Source organism: Microtus pennsylvanicus, chromosome 6 (genome assembly GCF_037038515.1).
Source record: "Microtus pennsylvanicus isolate mMicPen1 chromosome 6, mMicPen1.hap1, whole genome shotgun sequence".
Taxonomy (NCBI): domain Eukaryota; kingdom Metazoa; phylum Chordata; class Mammalia; order Rodentia; family Cricetidae; genus Microtus; species Microtus pennsylvanicus.
The window spans coordinates 46,460,057-46,486,799 of record NC_134584.1 but is presented as its reverse complement, the minus strand read 5'-3'; the positions used below and the strand labels follow the sequence as shown (position 1 = coordinate 46,486,799).

Here is a 26,743-nt window from a genome sequence, read left to right as displayed (position 1 = left end):
TAGAAAGCAGCTTATATTATACTTCATATTAATATAATTGTATTATAAAAGTTTTAAATTCAGATAGTTTATATAGGATAAAATTATGCCTTAAAATTTTCCTTTATTATTAGTAGCCAGGTCATAGAGTTTAAAAACTTATAATTATGTAGAAAGGAAAGTTAAAATTACCCGGCACAAATTTTGTCGTAATAATCATAAGATGAATGTTGAAAATAAAATTTAAAAAATTTATTGGTACAATCATTCATTGGGAATTCATTTCAAAAAGTTGTTCTGAATAACCATATTGTGAACTAAATTTTTTAAAATATTTATTTATTTATTATGGATACAATATTCTGTTTGCATATATGCCTGCTAGAAGAGGACACCAGACCTCATTACAGATGGTTGTGAGCCACCATGTGGTTGCTGGGAATCGAATTCGGGTCCTTTGGAAGAGCACGCAATGCTCTTAACTGCTGAGCCATCTCTCCAGCCCTGTGAACTAATTTTTTTAAATTTATTTTTTAACTAAAAATGTTTAATCTTAGTAAGAAGCCATTATAATATTATACTTGTCTACTGTCAGATTGGGTGAAGTACTTTAAAAAGACAATAATTTGTTTGATATATTTGGTAATTTTTAATAGTGAGCACTGAAAATACCATTTAAAGGTGGTTTCTGTTGAACTCATTTACATAAATTGTAAATAGTATTGACATTCTCCTCTTTGTGGGAACTTGACCAGATCTGAAATTTCTCTTGTCTTGACTTTTGTTTACAGAATAAAATTTTACTCTCTATCATCATAATTACAAATTGTGTAACATGCTCAGTATTTTTGTGTAATTTCAATGGCAGTCCTTCTCTTGAGTTTTAAAAGTACAATTTTTCTCCTCTATATTCTATTTCTATCCATTGGTTATACAGCTCATTAGCAAGTACCAGCCCTGTATACTAAACACAAGGACCACAGCCTAATTTTCCTGTGCCTTAGACATAGAATAAATTGTGTGTGTTCTTTTATGTACTAAAAATATACGGAAGCATAGATGGATGGACTACTTTTGAGCTCCTGCCAGGTCTTGTGTAGTTGGAGCTGTATTATGGCTGTTAAAACACTGTAAAGGGACTATATAGATTGCTGCTAAAAATACAATGAACTGACCACTGGTTTGGTGAGGGGTCTCGAGCTAGTATTTCTTGCATTATAGCAGTCCATTGAATTCATGAAAGTATTTAATCTGAAGACATTACTTACTCTTCATTGCTTTACTCTACTTTTTATATGTAAGCAAAATAAGTGTTGATAGGATTCTAATGGGCTTATTTATCCTATATTTTATAAAAAGTGTTCTTTTGTGTATCCTCATGGAAATGCCTGTAGTTAAAACCACTAGTAAATGGATAAATGTTAAGTGTTTAATTAAAAAAAAAAGGTTTGGGAGAAAACTTAGATCTCCTCTAACTAACTAAACTAACTAAATAAATCTTATTATAATTTGTTCAAGCCACAAAAGATTTTAAACATTAGCTTCATTAAAAAGATCAGTTCACTGGATCACAAAGATAAAATACTAATATAAAAGATTTATTTGTCCCATTTTCTATGCAATTGGCTTAATTGCTTTAACAGCTATGAGTGATATGTCTATATTTGTATTTATATTTATAATTAAATCCAGAGGAATTTTGATCAAGGTTTGAGTTTACATCTATAATTTGTAGTTGGCTCAAAAAGGCTCATAGCACTTCATTTTAGCTTTTCTTTTCAAGAAAAAGAAACCTTGCAAGAAGTAATTTCTAAAGAACTGCTACTCAATCAGCAGATGCATACCATCCTCTACTTAGAGACTGTATAGAACAAGGATGATCTGTGACTTATCAATGAGCTTTCTGACTTATAGAGATCCATTATTCACTGTTTAACTGGAAAAAGAAAACCAAAGACATGGCCATAAAAGCCACTAGAATACAGTCTCTCCTGTCATTCTGCAACACTAGGTGCTATTGATCAATCAGGAGATGGTGTTTACCAACTCCCAATATTTTTTTTCAGATTTCTTAAATTCGGTGATTCAATAAGTGGTACATGAATCGCCCAGAAGCCGTCCTGATTAAATAATAAAGAACCCATTTCCGTTAAAATGGACGTGTTATGCCAGCTTCTGATGTTTTCCGAAGACGGCTTTGCAGGTAGTGTCTTTCCTATCTGCCTGCGGGACTCACTTATTTACTTATTTAGAAAATATAAAAGATGAACCTGGTATGAAGGCTTAACTCATTGACTATGGGCTAGTTTACCAGGCAGTGAAAAGCAGATAGCTTTTCCATTCATTCCTGATCACTTAGAAGTAGTTCAGAGCAATTTCATATTATTTCTAAAAGATACGGGGCCTTGTGAGTCATCTTTTACCCTATTTAAAGTTTGTCAAAATGCTCGAACTCTCCAGGAGCTATAGCACAACTGCGTGCCATTTCAAGTTATATGCAGAATTCATTTCACACAGGGGTGGAAGCTGAATAAATGCATTGAGTGGCATTGTTACGACTGGAGGGGAACTAGGAAGAGGGTTGAGAGAAGTAATGTATGATGGATGAGATGGCCAAAGCACTCATATTTGCTATCTTGAAATTGCTTTTGAAGCTTAACTTCACTTTATTAAATGGAAAACATCTTCTTAGGTGCAGTCTCTCCTCATCCTCCCCAAAATTGTAGTATTCAAAACAACCTGGCAGAACAGTGTGTCAGTCAGTATATGTGACACACTTTGAAACTCTTGCTCTAAACATGAGTTTCTTTGATAAGTTGTCATTTTCTGTGGTGTGGGTATTGAGTCAGCCATTAACAGCACAAGATTTGTATATTTGAAGACTCAAGTCGTACAGTCATATCATAGAATGAGTGACAGGAAAAAGAGATTCGATTTTAGATCACTTTGTCCTTACCTGATTATGTCATTATATTGTTATGTTTGATTCAAATATGGTTAGTTTCATAAAAAAATAATAAAGCTACTCATGAGAAGATAGTAGATAGAAGACATTTGACTTGATGTAAATGATATCTACCTAGTTCATACTTAATTCATACATATCAGCATACCTTTGTGAAAAAAAAAACAGCTGGCCTTAAATTACACTTCCTTTGTTAAGGCATTATAAGGTGTGTACAACTTAGGTAGATGTCCTTTCAGATTGGGCCACTGACTAGACTAAAGCTCCATCTTAATAATCTGTTTTGGTAAGAATAAATTTTAAATCTCAGTTAGTAATACATCCTCATGTGTTCTGAAAACAAAGCCAGGAGGACATGTTTTATAAAGATCTATAAATTTTAGTAGGGGACTGAAATTTGGCTCATGTTTTTGTTTTCAAGGTTGACTTTGGGAATCTGTGAATAAAGATTCACTAAATTAGAAGTGGGGTACATAAAGTGACTTTCCCATTACAATGCAAAGAGTTTTGGAAATATAAATATATTTTGATTTACTATGAATTTTTCATAATCAACACAGATATGTATTTTTAAACTGATATGTATTTTACCTTGTCTTGGAAGGTTAAATAAAAGTGCAGATTGTGAATTTAATAATTATCTATATTTATAACACATTAACTAGGGTTGATATTTTTGTTGGGAAATATGAACTGCTGAAAAAGTAATTGTAGACTTAATTTTATGCATCTAGTTTTACATTGGACAAATATATTAAAAGTTATAGCCTCTTATAGATGAAGACTAATAGTTCTGTATATTTAGTTTATTAATAAGTAAAGGTTAAGTTTTCTTTATGAAAAAATTTTCATGTGGCACTCAAGGCATAAATGATTTATCTTAATAAATGCTGCTAATGAGAAAATTCCAGAACATGTCTATGGATTTATCACTTCTTTTGTTACTTCTTGATACTATCATGGATTACACTAGGCGTGGCATAGTAAGGGTTACTGCTTCTCAGTTAACTAAATTCTATATTAAATATTAAACTAGAACTTTCCATAGCTTTTGTTTTGTTATAAAAACATTATGGTAAGACTATGTAACATTTTTTATAAAAAGAAATTAGAAATACCAGATATATTGATATATGAACATAAGAATTATGTGACCCAATCTTAAATTGAATATTTTAACTTGTTTTAAGCAGGAGTTCTAAAATAAGCATATGTGTATGAAGAAGTGAAACTATTGAGAGGAGAACAGAGAGCTGGGATGGTAGCACATTCCTATATTCCCAACACTCAGATGACTAAGACAGGACAATCAAGGCTACCTTGATCTACATAAAGAGACTTTTGTCACAGACAAACAAACAGAATAAAAATAAAGAAATTATTGTTCCAAATTCTATTTTGGGGAGGAATATAGGAGATCAGCAAGAGAGAATGGGGGTGAAGGATTTTAGTAGAAAAAGTGAGTAAAAGCAAATTATGATGATGTAAGAAGAAACTACAATGAAAACCATTAATTTGTATGATAACTTACAAATAATATTAAAAATTATTAATATAGGCTTTGGTAGATGGCTTAGTGTAGTGTTTTTCAACCTAGGGGAGGCAACCCCTTCGGGGTTGAACAACCCTTTCATAGGAGTTAATTACAGATATTCTACATATCAGATATTTTCATCATAATCAATAACAGTAACAAAATTATAGTTATGTAGTAGGATTGAAACTAATTTTATAATTGGGGTTTCTCTATGACATGAGGAACTGTATTAAAGGGTTGTATCATTAGTAAAGTTTAGAACCATTGTCTTACTGGATCCAGTGTTTGATATATAAGCATGACTACTTAATTTGGCTATCAGAATCCATGCCAAAGGTCAGGTACAGTGGAATATATCTGTAGGCCCAGAGTATGTATGTGGAAGTGTGTGGCTAGCTGAATCCTGGGGTTTACTGGTCAACCAGTCTAACTAAAACAGGTCCTGGTTCAGTAAGAGACTGTCTCAAAAATGAGATGGAGATAATTAAGGAAGACATTCTGAAACTAACTTCTGGCTTCCACACAACTGTAGGGGTGAGTGCATCCTTACACACATTTTCACAAATGCATATACCACGGGGGAGGGGTTAGAGAGAGAAGTTACTAGTGTAAAATCAAAAATCAGACATTACCTCATGAACATTTAAAAATCAGAAGAGCAGTTACTCATAGGAAAAAATTTACTAGAATTGACGTCTCAGAAACTCTTTGGTTAAACACACACATGAGGGACAGAAAACAGAGGAGAGAGAGAGAACCTCTTCAGGTTAAATTCACATCCCATAGATCTGTGGTTCTTTGTCTTCTATGTCTATATCTGTACTATTTCAGAATGGTAGTTGATAGCTTAGAACTATGAAAATGTCTTAAATTACTGTTTTTCTTAAGAATGTGCTCAGCTGGTTGATGGTGGCATTCGCCTTTAATCCCAGCACTTGGGAAGCAGAGGCTGGTGGATCTCTATGAGTTCAAGGTCAGCTTGGTCTACAGAGTGAGTTCCAGGAGAACCAAGGTGGTTACACCCTGTTTCAAAGCAAACAACAAACAGAAACCCTGTTTCAAAGCAAACAACAAACAGAAAACTAATAAGAATAAGAATATAATGATGCTCTATAAATTTTAAATAGTTGAAAGTAGCAGGAAAGACACCTGGAAAGTGACAGACAGATTTTACTAACATATGCAACTGAACATTTACAATGTTAAGACAACGCTAGTTAAGAATTAAACGATGAAAATGGTCCCATTCCTCAAATACACTCATCAAAGCTTTGACGTGTTGCCGGGGTGATTGTGTACAGTGCTATCTGTACACATAGTGGGGACGTGTGGGATGGAGAAAGAGTTTAATCAGTCGCACAGATACTTCCTATACCTGAGGTCACTTGACTGGTTAGCCTTGCTGAGGGACATTTACAACCATCACATTTCTGAAGGCCTTTGCTGATAATGGGGTTCCTAACTACAGGCTCACTTTAAAACACACATGTGCTTTCTTTTGTATCTTATTTCATAGGGTATTTTAATCTTCTGTAAAGTGTACTGGATGAGGAGAACTGGTGTTGTCTAGCTATTTAATTAGCTATTTACTAATACAAAAGATACTCTGGGGACCAACTCTCTCAAGAGTTTTGGCCATAGGTCCCAACCATGCCTGACACTACCGGCTCTGAAGGCCCTTTCAGTGCTTGTCTGATCAAAGTTTTAAAAAAAATATGAGTCATCGTTTAGAAGGTCACTATATCTCAAAATAAGAACATTAAATGAAATAATTCATTTTTCTTCTTCCTAAACTAAGTCAGTTTTACCTTGAGGAACAATTACTTCTTTTGTGTATCTATCTTTAAATTCCCTTCTATGGGTTACATAGTTCTTCTGATGTTTTAATTAATTAATTAAATTGATAGTTTGAGTTTCTGTATTTCTGAAAGTCACTGTGTGTAATATTTGTAATGGGTTCTGTACTGTTTCCAGTTAGGTAATTATGTCCTACACTTTTTTGTTGTGCTATTAATAAATATTTATAACCTACAAGGTCTTATATGTAAATTCTTCAGTATATAATTTTATTTTTCTTTTGATTTACATTATTATTTACTTATTTTTATTATATACTCAATCCCTTCCATAAATATATGTATGGTTTATTTTAAATGAAGATGGAACTTATATTTGGAATGAAAATTTAGAAGTTAATCCTCTAATTGTCATCCATTAATATTCTATAATATCAAAATAGTCATTTTTATATTGTACTATAAAATATTACCCCTTTGTCATTAATTTAATATATTTTTGAAATTACTATTAGGATCTTACTTGACTAAAGTTTACACATCATGATATCAAAAATGTTGTTTTTAAAATTTATCTAACAATAAATGTGCTTGCTGAGGTACATGACAGTACCTAACTTACAACAATAAGGAAGCAAGTGTTGGGTAGTGTAAGCCTTGAGCAGTGATGATTGAAATGTCCAAACCCATCTATGTCGGTGCAGTATTACCGCTGTATCGTTGTTGTTAAAAATTAGCAAAGAGGAGCATAAGGCACAGAAGGCAGTCTTGTATCCTTTTGGTCTGGGCCACCTTAAGAATAGTACAGTTCAGTTTTAAAGATGCTAATTTTCTGCTGTGTAGATATACATTTTATGTAACAAGTTAACTTTTACATTTTAAGAAATGAAATACTTGCAGGTGAATTTAAAACTCATTGTTTTATATGATTCTTTCTTCCCTGTTTGTAAATGAAAATTTGTGCTGTCCTAAATAACAGTTGAGGAACTTCAACTTGTGAAGTTATTTTCCTTTGGCAAAGTGGATGGAAAAGATTTGGGGAAAAAAGCAAAAGTGCTGGCACAATGGATAGGAATGTTGGAAAAAATTTTTAAGTGTTGGCATAGGAATTCTTTAAAAATTCTAACTCACATGTGAAATGAAAGTAAAAAAGCATCTGTCCTATTTTATGCACACTGAATAAATAAAATGAACAATTATATTTAGCAGAGTCTAAAGCTCTTTAAGGTATGCTGTCAAGTGTTTGGCAACCTTTATGTTATTTGTTCCACTGAATTAAAATATTATGTTTTAGTGAAGGCATACTTTGTAAAGTAGAAATTTTGTAGAAAGGAGAACATTCCTTTTTCCTAGTTCTGATGACCTTAAATGAAATTTGAAATTTTTGACAGACTAAACATTTCTAGTGTGTGTGAGCGAGACCTTTGGACCTTAGCCCCAGCTGCCGTTCAGCCCACTAACTGCTGCACTGTCTTACCAGAGCATCTTTTGTTCCATCTAAGGCTATAAATTAAGTCTTTAAGATTACAGCTAATTATTTTTATTTAATTTTCCACAATTTGTGTTTTTAATTCTACTACTAGATGTGGCTATATTTTCAATGAAAACAAACAAGATACTTAGCGTAATATGAAATTCTGTTTTGATTCCTTCACAACTAGTTTAAAGCAGTATTTTAAAGGCCAACAGAACAGTTTCAGAATGTTGTTGGCGATGCTCCCATTGTGTTTTGGTGCTGGAGAAAAAAGGATTTGGAGCTCTCATTCAGTAGGATCTGTAAAGCTACTCTATTTTGCTATATGATTATTATTACAATGTGTTGTTTTCATGCATCTAATTATTAAAACAAAGATCTCAACACATTTTATAATTGTGACTAAAAAAGTCTACAGAATACCTAATCCTTGATCCTTTATGTTAAACAGTTCAGGCCGTGGTACTTGCCTTGATAATGAGCCTCCCAAGCGTGACTTTCTTTATCCAGCTGTGGCCCCAGGTCAGGTGTATGATGCCGATGAGCAATGTCGTTTCCAGTATGGAGCAACATCCCGCCAATGCAAATACGGGGTAAGAGGTCTTTATTCTTATGTTCAGTCATTTATAAGTGTTCTCTTACGACACATGTTCAAGTGGAGTCATGATGAAATTAGTTTGCCTTTGGAGCATTATTAATTTACATAATGTCTTGATGCTGATTTTTCTGATATTGTTTATATAGTATTTATTTCAACATATTTCATACTTTTTTGTTAAGGAAGCAAACAGAATTCTGGTAGCTTCTCAAGTATTTATTTTTTAAATCTTCAGCTCATGATGCCAATTTTACTTTGTCTTTTAAAATACTTTAGTTTTAAGAGACTTCTCCACTGCCTTTTCCTGGCACTCTTATAAGTGTGCTAAAGGGCATTTTTCACTGGCTTCCTGCCTTTACCTTAATTCATTCTAGCTAGGACTGAGTCATCTCATGTAGCTTTACCCACTCACTGCCCACTTTCCGACACAACAACCCAGAAGGAACAAGGTGAATTAGCCCAAATAATGAGAAAAAAGGAAATAGCTGTGGAAAAAAATTGTAAGCATTATGATTTTATCTTCATGTTTGCCTAAAAGAAGTCACAATGCCGCATTAGAAATAATTAAGAAGTTCTTTTTAAATTTCACAAATATTTAGGTCTCTAATATAGGAATATGTTGAATAAAATAACAAGATTCTAAATTGTCAATCTGTGTGCCAAAAATTATTTAGGTTTAAAACCCAAATCTAAAGGCTTGGTTCTTATTGTGGTTCAGATAGTCTAAATCCCCAGAAAATGATGACAATACAAGGAATTAAGTTTTATCATAGTGTTATTAGACCACATACTCATTGTACTTACCATTTACTCCTGTTGGGCATGAAGCCACGAGAGACAATTAAAACACATCTCTTGGGTGACAAATACATTGTTATTCTTGGTAGACCTTGGCAGTACTGTCAAGATTGTGTGTGATTATCTGGGTATGTAGAGCCACATGTAAAAGTTTAATTTTTCCTGTTTCTTTGAAAAGTCTAGTTCTGAAAGGATCTAGTTTCTTTTCTTAAATTGTTTTTTTCTAAAGGAAAGGCACTGAAGCATTAATCACGGTCAGAACATATGCTCAGTGATCAAATGAGAGCAGAGCTGCTTTATAGCATCCCTTTCAGTGAATCTCATTTTCCTCTTCGCAGGGAGCCAGTCTACATTTTAATTTTTATTTTGGTAATTGTGTTTGAACTCTATCCATGAGCTTCTATGATAGATAATTTATATTATTACTATTTATTATTATTACATTTATGGGATTTATGAATGTAACTTTCTTTTTCTTTGATATACAAATTAAAGTTTTATTTGATGTTCTTCTCACTTAATCTAGAAATCTCATTCCTTCCAGGTAGATAGAAACAAGACAAGTAGTCATTACAAAACTGCATTTTCTGCTTTTTGAATCCTTTTGTATAATGCTTGTGCTGATTTTTGTAGCAGAAATAAAATAAAATCAGACATTTTGTGAGGCATTAGCATTTACAGCTATAATTTCTTATATTTTGTTAGGAGCCCTTTTTTGTTCTTTTTTTTTCAGTGAAATACTAGTTTCAATAGATACATATACTATATGGAATTCTTATGTTCTTCTTATGTCCTACTATATATTTCTAATTAGGATTCTTTTTGGTTTTTCGAGACAGGGTTTCTCTGTGTAACTTTCGAGCCTGTTCTGAAATTCACCCTGTAGATCAGGCCGGCCTCAAACCACAGAGCCGCCTCTGACTCCCGAGTGCTGCGATTAAAGGCGTGTGCCACCACTGGTCAGCTAATTAGGATTTTTGATCTCTAATAGATTTTTTAAAATCTCTCCCACCTCTTGCACTTGTATCTAAAAAATTGTGTTCACACAATTATCATACTCAATTTACACTGGTTTTTATCTTGTTTCCCTAACATCTGTAGCTTTTCTAAATACTACTTTGGAAGTCAATTGAGCTATTGAAGTTTGAGTCCAGTCAGGTTAGCACATTGTGTTCCAGGAGGCAGATGAAGGGAAAGATGACCTGAGTGTAACATGCTAAGGTGAGCACAAAGCACACTCGTGAGACTAGAGAACAGTAGTCTTGAAATGATTCCTATTTTGGAAAGTAGTTTCTAATGATTTCTGGGAAGATTTTGAACAATTATAGAATGAACCATAACTCCTACAGTGATGACGTTTTTCATCCCTTTAACTTTATGGTGATTGTGAGCTTATCAATGCCCAGATCCATATTTTTATAGTGAATTTTTAGCGTATGCCTTCAGTTATATGCGTGTTAACCACAGCTGGGTATTTTATTTGGAGCACAGTTTTCCACAGTTGTCATTGCATATTATCTATTTCTGTTTTCAAATTATCCATAAATTCTAGCAGAATAGGAAAGACAATATAATGGCTATAAATACAGAGAATACAGAATAGCACAATATAATATATAAATATATTTGCATAATCTAGTAACCTATAGACGATATGCAGTTATATAACTGATATATAGTACACTTTCTGAGATATTTCACACTGCATTCGTAAAATTTAATATGACTTCATAATAGTTTATAGATGGGGAAACTATGTTTACTGTGTGTGGTTTATACACTATATTAAAAACGAGTAAAGATTTGAGTCTGTCACATCAGTTGCTTCTATGTATAGTAATTGAGTTAATGAGATAAGGATTGTAAGATGTGTTTGTTTTAGAGAACACATGTTTACTTTTCATCTGGTAATGTCTCATTTCTGATTAGTAAACTTCTCAAAACTCTCCATCTTAGCCCTGTTTTGGGGAGAGAAGTAATTTCTAAAATTACCATTTGGGGACATACATTCTCAGATGTCTGAAATCCTAAATTGTGGCATCTTGAAATGATGGAATTTTTTGCCACCACCATCACTACCACCACCATCACCACCATCACCATCAACACCAGCATTTCATGTAGCTCAGGCTGACCTTAAACTTGCTTTGTAGTTGGGGATGACCTTGAACTCCTCCTGAGTCTCCTACCTGCTCACCTCCATTGCTGGGATTCTAGGCATGTAATGTCATACTCAGTTTATGTGGTGCTGGGATCAAATTCAGGCCCTTGTGTAGGTCAAACACGTTCTCTCTCAACTAAGATACATCCTCAGTCTTATTTTCTGTTATTAAAAAAGAGTTAGGGGCCAGATAAATGAATGATTCAGTGAGTAAATGCCTTTTACCACCAAACCAGAAGACCTGGGTTTAATCTCGGAACCTGCATGGTGGAAGGAGAGCACTAACTCCTGTGTGTGAGGTTTCAATGGATACTTCTTTAAGATAAGCTGCAGCATGTAAAGCTAAATCTTTACTATATTGTCTTCAAATATCTCCCAATTCTGGTTCTAGAGATGATTTTTAGGTACGTCTTAGGAAGGGCACATTGCAAATAAAGCAACAGAACCATTGTCTCCAGAAACTTTTGGGCTTATTCAGAGCAACAAACTCCTATAAAGCTCTGTAGAACCTATTATGCTTTTTTTCTTCTACTTCTCACTTTTCTTTAATTTTTAATATTTTAATTAGAAAATAATCATAAAAACTAAGCTGGCAGAAAACATTACAGTAATATTAAGTTTAAATGTAGAAGGGAAATCATTTACAGGCTTATATGTTATATGGGTGGGATCTTTTTGGCTGTATTCCAAAAAGCATAGATTAGCACTCTTTCAGATTTTGCTCCTCATTTCTTCATTCTGTCACATTAGATAATATTCAAACCATGGATTTCAGATAACTCTTAAGAATTAAATATAGGTTAATTATGCCTAGTATGTAATTAGCTATTAACTGTGAAGGGAAGAGTATTCATCTGTAGGTAGATTTAAGACACATACATTTTATAACTTTGTGTAATTTGTGCATACTCTTTTATTATATGTAAATATTGTTATTGTTCATTTAAAATGGAGCTATTGCATAAATCCTTAGTAGTTTGTTACAAATTCTATTTATTTTAATGTAGAATTGAATGATGTTCTACCAGTAGACATGGTATTCTCATCCATAAATTAGAACACATTATCTAGCACATGGTTTCATAATAGAACCTAATATTTTTGGAATATAATATTTTAACAAAATATTTTAATTTGCCAAGTCTGTTCACCATTTACTATTACCTATAATGTCAAGTTAACTATCAGAAAATTTTATTCATTCATGGAAAACTTTTCAGCAAACAACAGCTTCATTGTTCTTGTAAACTTCGGGTAACCAGAGCATATACAAGGTTACATAACGTTTCTTGTGCTGGGCACATGGTAGACATTCAATAAGTATCTCCATTTCCTTTGGGAATATCTGTCATTTGTGATTCTCTTCCTGAACAGCAGCTACCCAAATAGGAGAAGATGAGTCTTCTGTGCTTCGAACATGGGAAGTTTACGAGTCACATATTGACTCAACTTCACCTTTTACTCTACCTCAAGTGGAGTACAGGTCTTCTGTCTATTTATTCTCTATACAAAAACTTCTCCCAGTAATTCTCAGTCACATCAGGTTATTATATTCCATTATTATTTTGCTTAGTTTATTGCTTGTTAGTTAAATGATGCCTTCTTTGATAACCTTACCTAAACTTATGTAACAACTTTCCTGTCAGCTATGCATTTCTCCCATAGCAGGACTTAGGTTTAATAAGGACGCAGCTGTTTATCCTCAGAAAAACCACACTATATCACACTTGGAAGCTCATCTTGTCTGGAAAATTACTATTGGTAGCTTTCTCTCTCTCTGTCTCTCTGTCTCTCTGTCTCTCTCTCTCTCTCTCTCTCTCTCTCTCTCTCTCTCTCTCTCTCTCTCTCTCTCGATTTGGAGCCTGTTCTAGAAGTAGTTCTTGTAGATCAGGCTGGCCTAAAAGTCACAGTCATCGACCTGCCTCTGCCTCCCTAGTGCTAGGATTAAAGGCGTGTACCACCACCACCCAGCTTTGTATTACTTCTTAAAGATAAGTTTTTTGAGTTCATTGCAAGATGGCTATGGGATTGGGTAGTAAGCAGATTAGTACCTGCCTTATGTTAATTTTTAGAAAACAAGTTGATAAATGGGTTCAAGTCTTAGTTTTTATTAAAGTAATCTCCAGTGCATGTAAATGCCTTACATACTTATATCTCTAAGAAGGAAGAAAGATGAGCTGTATGATTTAGGCTGCAAAGGACTAGCTGATTGGGATGTTGGGAAATGCCAACAGGGATTTAATTGAGCAAATGTTTTTTGCGGGTGAAAAATAACTTTCTTAAGAAATTGGAGCTCTAGCTTGTACCTCACAGGAGAATTAAACAGCTACTTCAACTACTTGATACTGAGCAAATAAATCAACTCAATAACTTGGTTCATCTTAGAATGTGTGACAGAAACAATTTGACTGTACTTCTGTAACTCAGAAGCTATGGCATGATGAAACATAAAAAAAATAAACTCACTGGAGACAGACTGAATATGAGTAATAAACAACATAAGAAAATAATCCAACATCAAGCCAATAATCGTTATCTCAAGAGGAAAAAAGATATGAAAATATTGACAGAGAGGTAAGAGAGAAGATCCGAATTTATGCTGGGTAGGCATAAGGAGGGGTAAGACAGAGGTATGCCAGAGGAACCAGAGTCAAAGAAAAGTTCAAATTCTCAGAGCATGAATCTGAAAACAAAACAAACAACAGATACAGCAGAGAAACAGCACTAAAATAAATCCTCAAACTCTTGGAGGTAATTAAAATGACTTTCAAAACATAGCATTGGCCTAAAAAGTGATCATAATATCTTCAAATGCTCAGGTAAGATTAATGTCAGCTTAGAACTGTATATTCAATTAAAATATTTAAAATGAGGATAAATTATATATGTTAGAAAGAAATAAATATATGTTCAGGAAACGAATTCTTTGCTAAATTGATTACTAAAGGATCTATGTAAAAAAGAAATTGGATTCTACGCACTGGCAAGCACACAGATATATGAAGGAAAGAGTATAATGAAAAAATACTATATTGGTGTTGTTCTAGTTTTATCAAGGAAATTAGCAATATCAGTTTCCCTGGTCCCTGTGATTCTATGTGATGATATTTCTTCATTATGCTTTATTATGCTGACATGTCTGGTGTGTGGTAGAGTCTCAGTAAATATTTGCAAGTGGAAACGGAATATTGCTTTCATTTTTTCAATCTTCCTTCCTGATTGTAGTTGATCCCATAATATTAAAGATTCCATCTCAAATTTTCACTCTCATGCACTGTCATTTAATAGAGATGTCTTTTAGAGGAGCTGTTGATAATTTCTTTCTCCTTCCTTAAACCTCAGGACCAGTAGAGCAACAGGTTTCCCTGAGTCTTCCCAAAGTGAAATTTAAGACACTAGAGGAAACTCTAGCACAGAGGCAATGATTTATTTGCCTAGAGAAGTCATGAAACTGATCGTAATAAACATGAACTTCTGTCAGGAGTGATGAACACATGCAAGAAAATTGTTACTCCTGAACTAAGCTAGGAGAAACTCATTCCCTTCCACTAACTGTACCTATCGCCATATATATTTCATTTAGGAAAGGAACTTGACAACTATAATCTTTTATATAAAAATTTCTCAAGAGATAAAAAAACTTTAAGCCTGTTATTAACTTCATTACATCTTGAAGCCTTCATAGGAGTGTTTATTCAGCACTTAATGTTCATGTGCAGAGGAAATAGGCTGTCCGTATTCTAAAACTTGCTTGGTGAGAAATGAGCTTTTCTTGTGTTTTGTCTTTACCTTCCGAAATTCAGTATCAAAATTCCTTTTTACTCAAAATGAAATACCAGTCACAAATTCTGCTACAAAAGCTTTCTATGATCTCTGGGACTACTTTTACAGTACAAGTGTATTTTCCAGTGTAGTCTGCAGCTCCATGCTGCATGTAGCAATTCATGAGAAATTAATCCCTACAAAATGCCAATCTTCAGGAAGTCACTCCTGCTAGATGCAGAAATCTGTCTTTCACACATGAAAGGAAGGTATATCATCAATCTTGACAACACAATTAAGAAAAGTACCTTAATCTCTTGATACTTTGGGTAGAGGTTTTCAAAGTTGCTTTTAGAAAACCATGTTTCTGTGACACCACTAAACTGTGTTTTGTAACGGATGCTCTGAGATGTCTTCACTAGTAGAGTCCTCAGTTTCTAGTTATGTAGAAGGTACATTTTAGGTTCTGTTGCCTTTGTCTAAGGTAAGACTTAGACTCCCCCCCCCACCAAAAAAGAGAAAACATTAAAAATCTTGTCCAGAGATAATCAATGATTATTTTTATTGTTTTTACACTTTAAATATATTGTTCTATTAAATGTGTCTCTGTGACCTCATTGTTATATGAATTTGAACAGGCTTTTTACACTAGGTCAGTATTTTAACCTTTAAATAGTGGCAGTCCTGCTGTTTCTAAAATAGTAAACTAAGCCGGGCGGTGGTGGCGCACGCCTTTAATCCCAGCACTCGGGAGGCAGAGACAGGCGGATCTCTGTGAGTTCAAGACCAGCCTGGTCTATAAGAGCTAGTTCCAGGACAGGCTCCAAAACCACAGAGAAACTCTGTCTCGAAAAACCAAAAAAAAAAAAAAAATAGTAAACTAAAAGAATGCACTGAAAATACATTGTAAGAAGAATAAGAAAGTATTTTTTTCTTTTTTCTTTTTATTGAGAAAAGGAGAAAAAAAAACCCAAGTTTCCACCTCCTCCCAGCCTCCCATTTCCCTCCCCCTCCTCCCACCCTTCTCCCCCTCCCCCCACTCCTTTTCCCCTCCCTCTCCAGTCCAAAGAGCAGTCAGGGTTTTCTGCCCTGTGGTAAGTCCTAGGTCCTCCCCCCTCCGTCCATATCTAGGAAGGTGAATATCCAAACTGGCTAGGCTCCCACAAAGCCAGCACATTACGTAGGATCAAAACCCCGTGCCATTGTCCTTTGCGTCTCATCAGCCCTCACTGTTCGCCATGTTCCGAGAGTCCAGTTTTATCCCATGCTTTTTCAGTCACAGTCCAGCTGGCCTTGGTGAGCTCCCAATAGATCAGCTCCACTGTCTCAGTGGGTGGGTGCACCCTTCGTGGTCCCGACTTCTTTGCTCATGTTCTCCCTCCTGCTGCTCCTCATTGGGACCTTGGGAGCTCAGTCCAGTGCTCCAGTGTGGGTCTCTGTCTCTATCTCCATCCATCACCAGATGAAGGTTCTATGATGATATGCAAGATATTCGTCAGTATTGCTCTAGGATAGGGTCATTTCAGGTTCCCTATCCTCAGCTGCCCAAGGAACTAACTGGGGACCTCGGCTTGGGCACCTGGGAGCCCCTCTAGGGTCAGGTCTCTTGCCAAATCTAAAGTGGCTCCCTTAACTAAGAATTGTGGTTCCGTGCTCCCCTGTCCAACCTTCCTTTATCCCAATCGCCCTGTTTCCCCAAGGCCCCACCTCCTTCCCTTCTACCTTTTCTCTCCCCATCTCCTCTTATCCCCATTCCACCCCACCCCCAAGATCCCAATTTTCTCCCCGGCAATTTTGTCTACTTCCCTTAGCCAAGAGGATAACTATATGTTTTTCCTTGGGTTCCCCTTCTTACTTAGCTTCTTTAGATTCACCTATTGTAGACTCCATGACCCTTATTTATGGCTAGAAACCAGTTATGAGTGAGTACATCTCATGTTCATCTTTTTGGGTCTGGGATACCTCACTCAGGATAGTGTTTTCTATTTCCATCCATTTGCATGCAAAATTCGAGAAGTCATTGTTTTTTACCGCAGCGTAGTACTCTAATGCGTATATATTTCATACTTTCTTCATCCATTCTTCCATTGAAGGGCATCTAGGTTGTTTCCAGGTTCTGGCTATTACAAATAATACTGCTATGAACATAGTTGAACAAATGCTTTTGTCATATGATAGGGCATCTCTTGGGTATATTCCCAAGAGTGGTCCAGGGGTAGGTTGATCCCGAATTTCCTGAGAAACCGAAACACTGACTTCCATAGTGGTTGCACAAGATTGCATTCCCACCAGCAATGGATGATTGAGTTCAATTTTAAAAGGAGCATTACTGACTTCCATAGTGGTTGCACAAGATTGCATTCCCACCAGCAATGGATGATTGAGTTCAATTTTAAAAGGAGCATTTTTGGTTGATACTATAATTCCAAAAAGGCTCTTCTAATTTTTTTGTTTTGTTTTTTTTCGTTCATTAGTCTCTAAATAGAGTAAAAATAGAGTATATTTAATATTTAATTTAGTTTTATTTTGTATGTCTAAGTGTTTCACCTGCATGTATGTCCGTACATCATGTGCATATGGGCTACCTATGAAGGTCAGAGAGCATTGGATTCCCCAGAACTGGAGTTACAGATGGTTCTGAGCTGCCATGTGTGTGTTGGGAACTGACGACAAGTCTTCTGCAAGAGCAACTTATACTGTTAAACAGCCGAGCCATTTCTCCAGCCCCTGATTTCAAGTATTTTAAAAGCTAATACACATTGTACATCACCTCCTGACTGATGAAGGACACGCCTAATAGGAATCCAAAGAGAGCCCCAGCAATGTGCTGTAGGACCATGTGGGCATTTCTATTTGTAGAACAATAGTTTCCCTATTTTACTGCTTTCCTTCTTATTGTGTCTATGTCACATGAGTTCTTGGGTCTAGAGAGTTAAAACTTCACCTCAGATGTAAAAGTGAAAGGTTTAAGTGTTATATAGTGTCTCTGTATTTTTATTACATATTGTTACAAATATATTTAGATTCATAATTCTAGTTTAAATTAGTGGTGGTGATGATAATTGATGATCATATATAAAAAAACTAGAAAATTTTGAGTGTTTTCTTCTAAAGTTAATTTTTATATAATTATAACACAGACATAATATTTAGATATAACCAGATAATAATCTGATAACTTAACCTATTATTTTTTTATTTTTGGTATTGGAAAAGTCTTATAATTATGTTCCAAGTCAGAAAATAATAAGGAAGGAGGTAAAAGATCATAAATAGGCCTATCTTATGAAAGTTTACTGTTATTGTGCTAAACTATTTTATAACTGAAAATTACTTTTCCAGATAATTCTTGGACATACAAAATTTAGAAATTATTCCAAAATGTACCCCATATTTCTTTAAATCTATGTTAAATTTCTATCTACTTAACAGTGTTTGTTTCTGTCTTTCCCTTCCCCAGTATATTTCCAATTTTTAAAAAATTATTTTTATTTGAATGCTGCCTAAGGAATTATTAACCTGATGATGCCCTGTTAGCAATTGTTAAGTTTGTGCTATTATATATTCTCAAGCATTAAAAAAAACCAAATTTCTTCTCTATGTATTTTTCACTATTCTTCCATGTTAATGAAATATCTGTACACTGTTATGAAAAGATCCCCATCGGTATTAAATAATAAGACATACTTTATCTGCTCAAACCAAAAACAAACTCAGACCAAAGTTTAAATGATCCTACTAAATGAATAACCTGCCCTGTGAAAGACCTTCGCCCTAAATCCTCTTCAGTAGTGGCTTCAACAGCAGCAAGTGGTGCTGAATGACTGTGGACATGCTCTATGCAAGAGATGCACGAGCTTTCACCTCTATTCCTGATCAACTTGCTTTTGCCTTCTTTCCTAGGAAGTGTGTAGAGAGCTCTGGTGCCTCAGCAAAAGCAACCGCTGTGTCACCAACAGTATTCCAGCTGCCGAGGGGACACTATGTCAGACTGGGAATATTGAAAAGGGGGTAAGCACAAGTGATTTGTTAGCCATTTGACACATAAACTGATCAGTTTTTGGTGCTGATGTTCATACACTGGAAATCTGTATTAATTTAAGATGTACTTTGAAATAATAGGTTTTTAACCAAGTAGTATTTGTCCTATTTACAAATGTACCTTACTTATGAAATTAAAAGGACCTAACTTCTTCATGTCAGTTTCACATAAAAGAATAATAATAAAATCAAATGAAGCAATTTATTGAACATGAAAATAATAATCTTAGTTTTTATTAGTCTAATTAAAAAAATCTTCTCTAGGGATTGTTCATGCACGGTTGGGACATGGCTGAGATGTTAGAGCATTTCCCAATATGTACGAAGGTCTGGGCTCAATCTTCAGCACCACAGGAAAAAAGAATTGTTCAAACAGATATTTAAAAAGTTAGTTATATTCTGCTACTAAATTTCTCTGGAATTGTTATATACGTAAATTCTAGAATTCTATGGACTGAATTTATAACTAATACTTGTCATCTCCTCTCTGTTTTGCCTCCTTCCATGTGAGCTGGGCTACTCTCAACAGAGATCACACTGAATTTCAGCTTGCAGTGGGATATTTAAATAAAAAGAATGAAAGTTTTTGGGCAGCTGTCACAGGTTATTAATTCTTGCTGACGGCTTCATTCAGGACCCATGACCTAGTGCCATGTTGATGGCTTTTCCATGCTGGCTTTGGAAATGTTGGTAAATTATGCTAAATATAAGAATTGGTAAGGCCATTTTAAAAGGATTAGAATTTTTTTTTCAAAATTTATAGGTAGCCAATAAAAATACAGAGCCTTCATACACTACAAAAATTCTTTCTTTCTCTTTTTTTTCAGTGAAGTAATAGAAAATATTAGAAACCACATTCTTGAAACAACAGTCTAGGTTTATTTTGGACCTGCCAGTCCTTGTCAAGGACAAGTAGCAATTTACATCCATCTGCAAAGAAACGTACAAGTGAAGGAAGGAAGCCACAAAGGGGATCTGTTACTTTATTACTGTTCACTGGTGGACTGTTCTTTTCCCGGTCTGGCCTGAGTCACAGTTTCTCTTCTCCTAGAGCAGCACTGTCAATAGACCTGATAGGTTTTTATTTTACTTTATTTTTATAAGCAGAGATATATTTTTCTATAAATATTCAAGAGCTAGAAATGTAACTCAGTGATACATAGTAACTTGTCAGGCATTTACAAGACTTTGAGTGTGACCCCCAATACTACAAAAATGGATAGGGAATAAACATCTACAAACATTGTAGAAGTTTTATAATCACTCCAAATATTAAAAATTGTACTATAAGTAGTAGCTACTTGAAAACACATGACTGAACATTAATCACTTATGTGACAAAAACGTTTGCAGTAGTTTGAATAGGTATAACCCCCATAGACTCATTTGTTTGAATGCTTGGCCCATAGAGAGTGCCACCATTAGGAGGTGTGGCCTTGTTGGAGGAAGTGTGACACTGTAGAGACAGGCTTTGAGGTGTTACATACTCAAGTTATGCTCAGTGTGGTACACAGTCTTTTTCTGCCACCTGTGATCAAGACGTAAAACTCTCACCTTCTTCAGTAACCACATCTTCCTTGCATGGCACCATATCCTGCCATGATGATATTGGACTAAATCTCTGAACTGTAAACAACTCAAATTTTTTCCTTATTAAGAGTTGCTGTGGTTATTGTATCTCTTCACAGCAATATAAACCCAAACTAAGACAGAAACTGGTACCAGGGACTGGGGATTTCTGTGGTAGGCCTGACCAAGCTTTTTTTGGAGAACTGTGAACTTTGGAATTTTGGATCAGAAAAACAGCTGAGCACTTTAAATAGGGAGTAATGGATCAACCTAGTAGAATCATAGAAGACAGTGGTACTGAGGGTGATTTGAACTGTGTGGATCTGGCTCAAGAGGTTTCAGAGAAGAATTTTAGTATGTAGCCTAGAGACTGTTCTTGTGATATTTTGGCAAAGAATGTGGCTACTTGTTGCCTTTGTTTGAAAAGTTTGCCTGAGGCTAAGGTGAAGAGTTTTGGATTAATTCCATTGGCAGAGAAAGTCTCAAAACAGCCTAGTATTGACTCTGTTGTGTGGTGATTAGCATTCTGTCTTTTGAAGATATATAATGAAAAGAAGCATGCTGAACAAGAAAAAAATACAAAATGTACAATTTGAGGAGAAATGGGGCACCAGGAAGTGGAATGGTTTTAAGTCCTCTGTTTAAGGAGATAAAAAGATTATGAAATGGAATAAAGGAATAAAGTGATAACCTCAGGGAAAGATGCTATCCAGCTAACTTTTTAACTTGTGAAAAGGAATTAAAGGAAAGTTTAGAGCCCTGTGTGGTGGTGCACGCCTTTAATCCCAGCACTCAGAAGGCAGAGGCAGGCGGATCTCTGAGATTGAGGCCAGGCTGGTCTACAGAGCAAGTTCCAGGGCAGCCAAACTTAGGCAGTGAAAGACAGAAAATGGGTGAAAATATAATTGAATAAGGGAGCCCATGTTTCATTCCCACCAAGCACCAGATCTTCAGAGCCTCAGCCACATGGTTCTGGCCTTAGAGTCAAGGATACATGACTTTAGAGTCAAGGGGACATGGAATCTCCCTCTGTGACTAAGGAGATCCACTGAGACCAAACATATGGCAGGGGTGTCCCTGCATGGAGGCCTAGAGAGGCCATTGTGTGAAGCTGTGAAGGTGAAGCCTGGATTGTCTTGGTCACCCCAAAATTTTGGAGATGCCAAAATCATGGGTTATCTGCTGAGGAAAGTAGCTAACAGGGAGTGGAAACAGCCCAAGAGAAGTAAGTGTGTTACAGTCAACAAAGCTGAAAGGAGTTGGAGATTTGAAATGTGATTTGACATTAAATATGGAGATGCAGAGTTTGGAGTTTACCCAACTGGTTTTAGTCTTGCTTTGGTTCAGTAATACTTTACTATGCTTCCTGTCCTCCATTTTGGAACAGTAATGTACATACTTTGCCATTATATGTTGGAAACATGTGATATGTTTTTTGATTTTGATTTTATAGGGGATTAGTTAAGAGACTGTGAATCTTAGAAGAGTCTTTGAAATTTGAACTTCTAAGCTTTATTGAGACTACAATAGATTATGGAGTTGGACTAAATGCATTTTGCATTATGTTACGGTAACAAGCCTATATGGGCCAGGGAGTGAACTCTGGTGGTTTGAATAAGTATGGCCCCATAGATTCATGTGTTTTAAGCTTGGTCCATGGGGAATGGCACTATTAGGAAGCACAACCTTGGTGGAATATGTATGGCCTTAGAGGAAGTGTAACACTGTAGAGGTGGTTTGAAGTCTTTTATGCTCAAGCTATGCCCAGTGTGGTACATAGTCTCTCCTCTGCCTGCAGCTGAAGATATAGAGCTCTCAGCTTCTTCTTCAGCACATTGTTTGCTCTCATGCTGACATGCTGGCACATGGCAGTAATTCTCATTATTTGTGAGACATGGAAACTATGGGCTCCAAGCTAGATTGGACAATATAGTGAGGCTCTATTCAATATAAAATTTAAAATTGAGGATATGCTGAAGATATCACAGTGAGGTAACACTTTACTGTTGGAATGTACGTAGTCCTAGTTCAATAGGCCATCATGTACACATGTGTGTGTGCACACACACTTTGAATTTTTTAATAATCTTTTAGACCTGCATTTTAAAGCAAAACACAAAGCAAAGATGATGGAGCTCAATACTTCTTTCTCATTGACTAGATTTACTACTATTCTCTAGGAATTTTTGTTTTTAGGGGTGATAGGTATTTATTGTTGCTAAGTACAGACTTTATACTTAGAGCTTTGTCTACTTGGAAATTAAACAAGAACCCAGAACTCAGAATTTTTACTGGAAAAAAAAGAACAATTGTGCAGAGTCCTAGTGGCAGAATTAAAGTGAAAATTTCAATTAACCTGATCAACATTGTGTTTCTTCTAACCTACACATATAAAAATAGAAGACATTCCCAATAATACTGATAGCAAATGATAATATTTTTAAAAGTCTTATATCATACCAGGAATGTGTTGCCATTTTCCTCTTGACAAAACTTCAATAAAGCAGGTAACATTTTAACTTCATTTTACAGATGAAAAAAGAATGAATAACACAGTAATTTTATACCATAGCTGAGGATTCAACACTGGCCTTTCTGGTTCATAGTTGAAATCCTCCTGTTTAATTTATCTTCTGATAAGGGATTGTGTATTGAAAAAAGCAGTATTGCATTGTGGTAGATATGAAACAGACAAATAAACATGAAGCAGGCATCATATTTTACTGTAGTAAGTGGAATTATCATTTGTTAACATGTAACAGTCATTTGTTTGATAAGAAATTATAGTAAGAAGTCAATGTGGGCTATTAATATATACTTTTATGAAAATTAATAAAATAATTAATCCTTAATAGAATAGCAAACAAATTTCTTCAAACTTGACAGTGATAGTGGAATGAGATAGGAGTGAACTTTTTCACAGGCTTTCTCAGTATCATTGCTTAGTATTGTTATGTGCCAGCCTTAAACATCATAACCAGTAGAAATGGGCACCACACAGCATACAAATGAAACCCAGACACTCAAATGGAATATCCACAAAATATAATCTTAATGTTGAATTTCAAAACTACTCTCATCAAAAAGAATAAGAAGTAACCTATACCCCACCTAGCTAGCCACAACAGTGGATAAAAACCAAAGCTGCTCACAGTTGTTTAAATAAATTTTTTTTAGAAGGAGGAGTTAGAAATATCACTTGAGTGATAGCATAGACATAGCCAGAGGATTGGATCCATGATGATCTCGTCAAACTCTGGCTGCAAATGTTGTGGGATCCTTGCCCAGAGGCACGGTTCCACAAATGTTCCACAACTGTTCCATGCACATTTAGCAGATGGAGTAAGAAATATGGCCAAAAAATTAAAAACTGATCTTTGCGTGATTCCTGGGGGGTCTGACATTGCTATTACAGCCATTGGATGTTTGCCTGAATAAGCCATTCACGGACCGAATAAGAACCATATGTCCTGAATGGATGTGCTCAGGGACAGTAGCATTAACTAAAGGAGGAAATTTGATGAGCCCAGACGGTGTGCTTGTGCTGTGTGTCCATGGGTCAATCTCGTGCAAATCAATCAATATAAATTTCAGCCAAAGTACTTCACTTGGGTGTAGCATCAGCAAAAGTCCTTGGGTAAGAATCAGAAACGCTGTATTTGATGAAATAGTAAATAAGGATTTAGATTGTAGGAACTTCAGTAGTAGTGTTGGCATTGTTACTGTACAGGATATTGAGGGTAATCAAAACCCAATCCGTATAATCCCTGTTCGTAACCACAAAGAAAGTTTCAAATAGTTGGTTTATTGCCAGAAGATTCATTTAATGATTCTATAAGATTCAATTAGAGATATAGGCCAGCGTTTGGGTTTACATATAAGTGACATTGATCCCTAATATCTTTGCATGAAAAAATAGAGTTGGATTAGGAAAGGATTATTATATGCTTTTTAAATCACTAGGGCATTTGCAACCTTATTCTTAATTCACCTAGGGTAGAAAGTAATATATTTTGACTGGACACCAAATAAACAGAGTGAGGAAAGAATAGTTCTTCCAAATGCTCTAGAAATGTAAATAGTGTGGTTGACAAGCTCTGATTGGGAATTTGGGCTGAAATGCAGCCTGATCAGTCACATACCTACTCAGCAGGAAGACTGGACCTTTAATAGTGTGGTACTCCAGCCCTATGCTCTTCTGACTTGAAACTGCTCTTTCCTAAATCATCAGTATCACTCCCTTTACATTTTTAGGGTTTCTTTAGAGTTCTCTCATTCCATATGCTAATTTCAGCCAGTTCTGTTTATAACAAGATATTCAATAATTATGCCTAAAATGGTTATAGGTAAAAAGAAAAAAATGCAAAGTATTGTGGCTCACACTTATAATTCCAGCACTTAGAAGGCTGAGGCAGGAATAAGGCCATGAATTATGGACCAGGCTGAGCTACAAAGTTAATTCTACTCTTGCCTGGCTATAGAGTAAGACTGTCTCAAAAACTCTCCCAAAGACAAAAACTCATTTACAAACACTATATAACTACACAATGTAGTAATTCAGTAGCAAGTGATTTAGTTTACTAAGACTGTTTCTAAAGAAAATGTTTAAAAGAATCACTGCTTTCTACATGATATTTTCAGCATATTTATTTTATATTATAAAGAAATGTGAAAAATAAGAAACAATATGAAATTTATTTTGGAAGTATGAAGTTTCATTTATCTCGCCTTTATGGTTTTTGTTAACTACACTTAAATTAACAGAAAGAAGACCAAATATCCAACTTACTTAGATAATTGAGTCTATAGTAACAAGAATATTAACCAGAACCATCCAAGATTACTAGTTTGGTTATAACCTTTGAGAGTAAAGTTTAGGAGCTGGATTATATCTCTATATCTAGCTTTCATACTCTAAAGTAAAGTAACAGTCCATCCTTCTGAAAATATAGCATTTGCTAAACAACTCCATGGTAGGAAAGAATAGAAACACACATTACAGCACTCAAAATTTTCACCTGTATATGCTTATTGGCTCTATAGACTTCAAGTTGGTTTGTTTGGTGTAGTCCAATTATTTTATGCATGATTTACATACATTGAAATATTTAAGCATATTGATTAATTCAAATATCACTTGATCCATGTTAACTCTCAAATGAGTGCCTTAAAGCTTTATTAGTCAGTTAAATAACTTTTTAAAAATTATATACTACATCAAGATATTTACTAACAATAGAGAGACGTAGCAAGAACTACAAAAACTTAAGTACAAAGGAGGGAGTAATAAAACAGGATGCAAAAGAATACACCTGCTGAAATAAAAATCAAACCAGTTGCTTAGTAGATTTTAATTTCTTTTAATGTTTGTCTACATTGAACTAATTCAAAAAGTTTTCTTATTTTAATCTATATTGGAGTCAAGAAGTAAAATTGGTTCCCATTGTTAAAGAAACAAAAAAACTCAAGTGACTTTCTTTGGAGCCTAAAATATTTCTAGAATGAAAACTGATAATAGTAATATAAAGCTTCTTCCACATGCTGAAATCAGTAACTTTTAAGCCAGTTAGCTGAGTTAACTAGTTATCAAATTGGAGACCAGTCTTATTAAAAATGAGGTACCTGGTATTTATTCTATTACTATGATTATTTTACCCAATAATCCTTGTTATTTAACTTTTTGTAATCAGTTTTTATTACTTCCATTGAATAATTATAGAAATAGAATTTATACAGTAAATGTTTTCTTGAAACTGTTTATGGAATACTATTTTTGTATAGCTGTTAATGATGAGAAAGCCAGGTGTGAAGAATCAGATGGTCAAAGTAAGCCTTGGCGACACAGCATGTCAAGGCTGTTCAGTTCTACATGAAAGCCTGTTTCTAAAACACCCAAACCTCCGAAGTCTCCCAAAACTTATGAAAATTGAACAGCATTTTATAAAATACATAATACATTAATCTTTTACTTTAAGAGATTTATTTATATAAAATTTGGGGGTGGGGGCCAAGAGAGGATAATGAAATATATATACTGAAAGAAGAAAGATAAACTATTCGTGT

General features: G+C 34.9%; 1 protein-coding gene across 2 annotated transcripts in view; it reads left to right on the top strand.

Annotated features, from left to right (window-relative positions):
• Positions 1 to 26,743, top strand: part of Adamts6 (ADAM metallopeptidase with thrombospondin type 1 motif 6) — a 217,883-nt gene that overhangs the window by 82,776 nt on the left and 108,364 nt on the right. For both annotated transcript variants that reach the window (XR_012910889.1, XM_075976158.1), the window contains exons 11-12: positions 8,203 to 8,344; positions 18,974 to 19,081. Coding sequence is in view for 1 of the 2 variants with exons in the window: in XM_075976158.1 (XP_075832273.1) it covers positions 8,203 to 8,344; positions 18,974 to 19,081 (250 nt within the window). In the remaining variant the exon portion in view is untranslated. The remainder of the gene's footprint in view (positions 1 to 8,202; positions 8,345 to 18,973; positions 19,082 to 26,743) is intronic.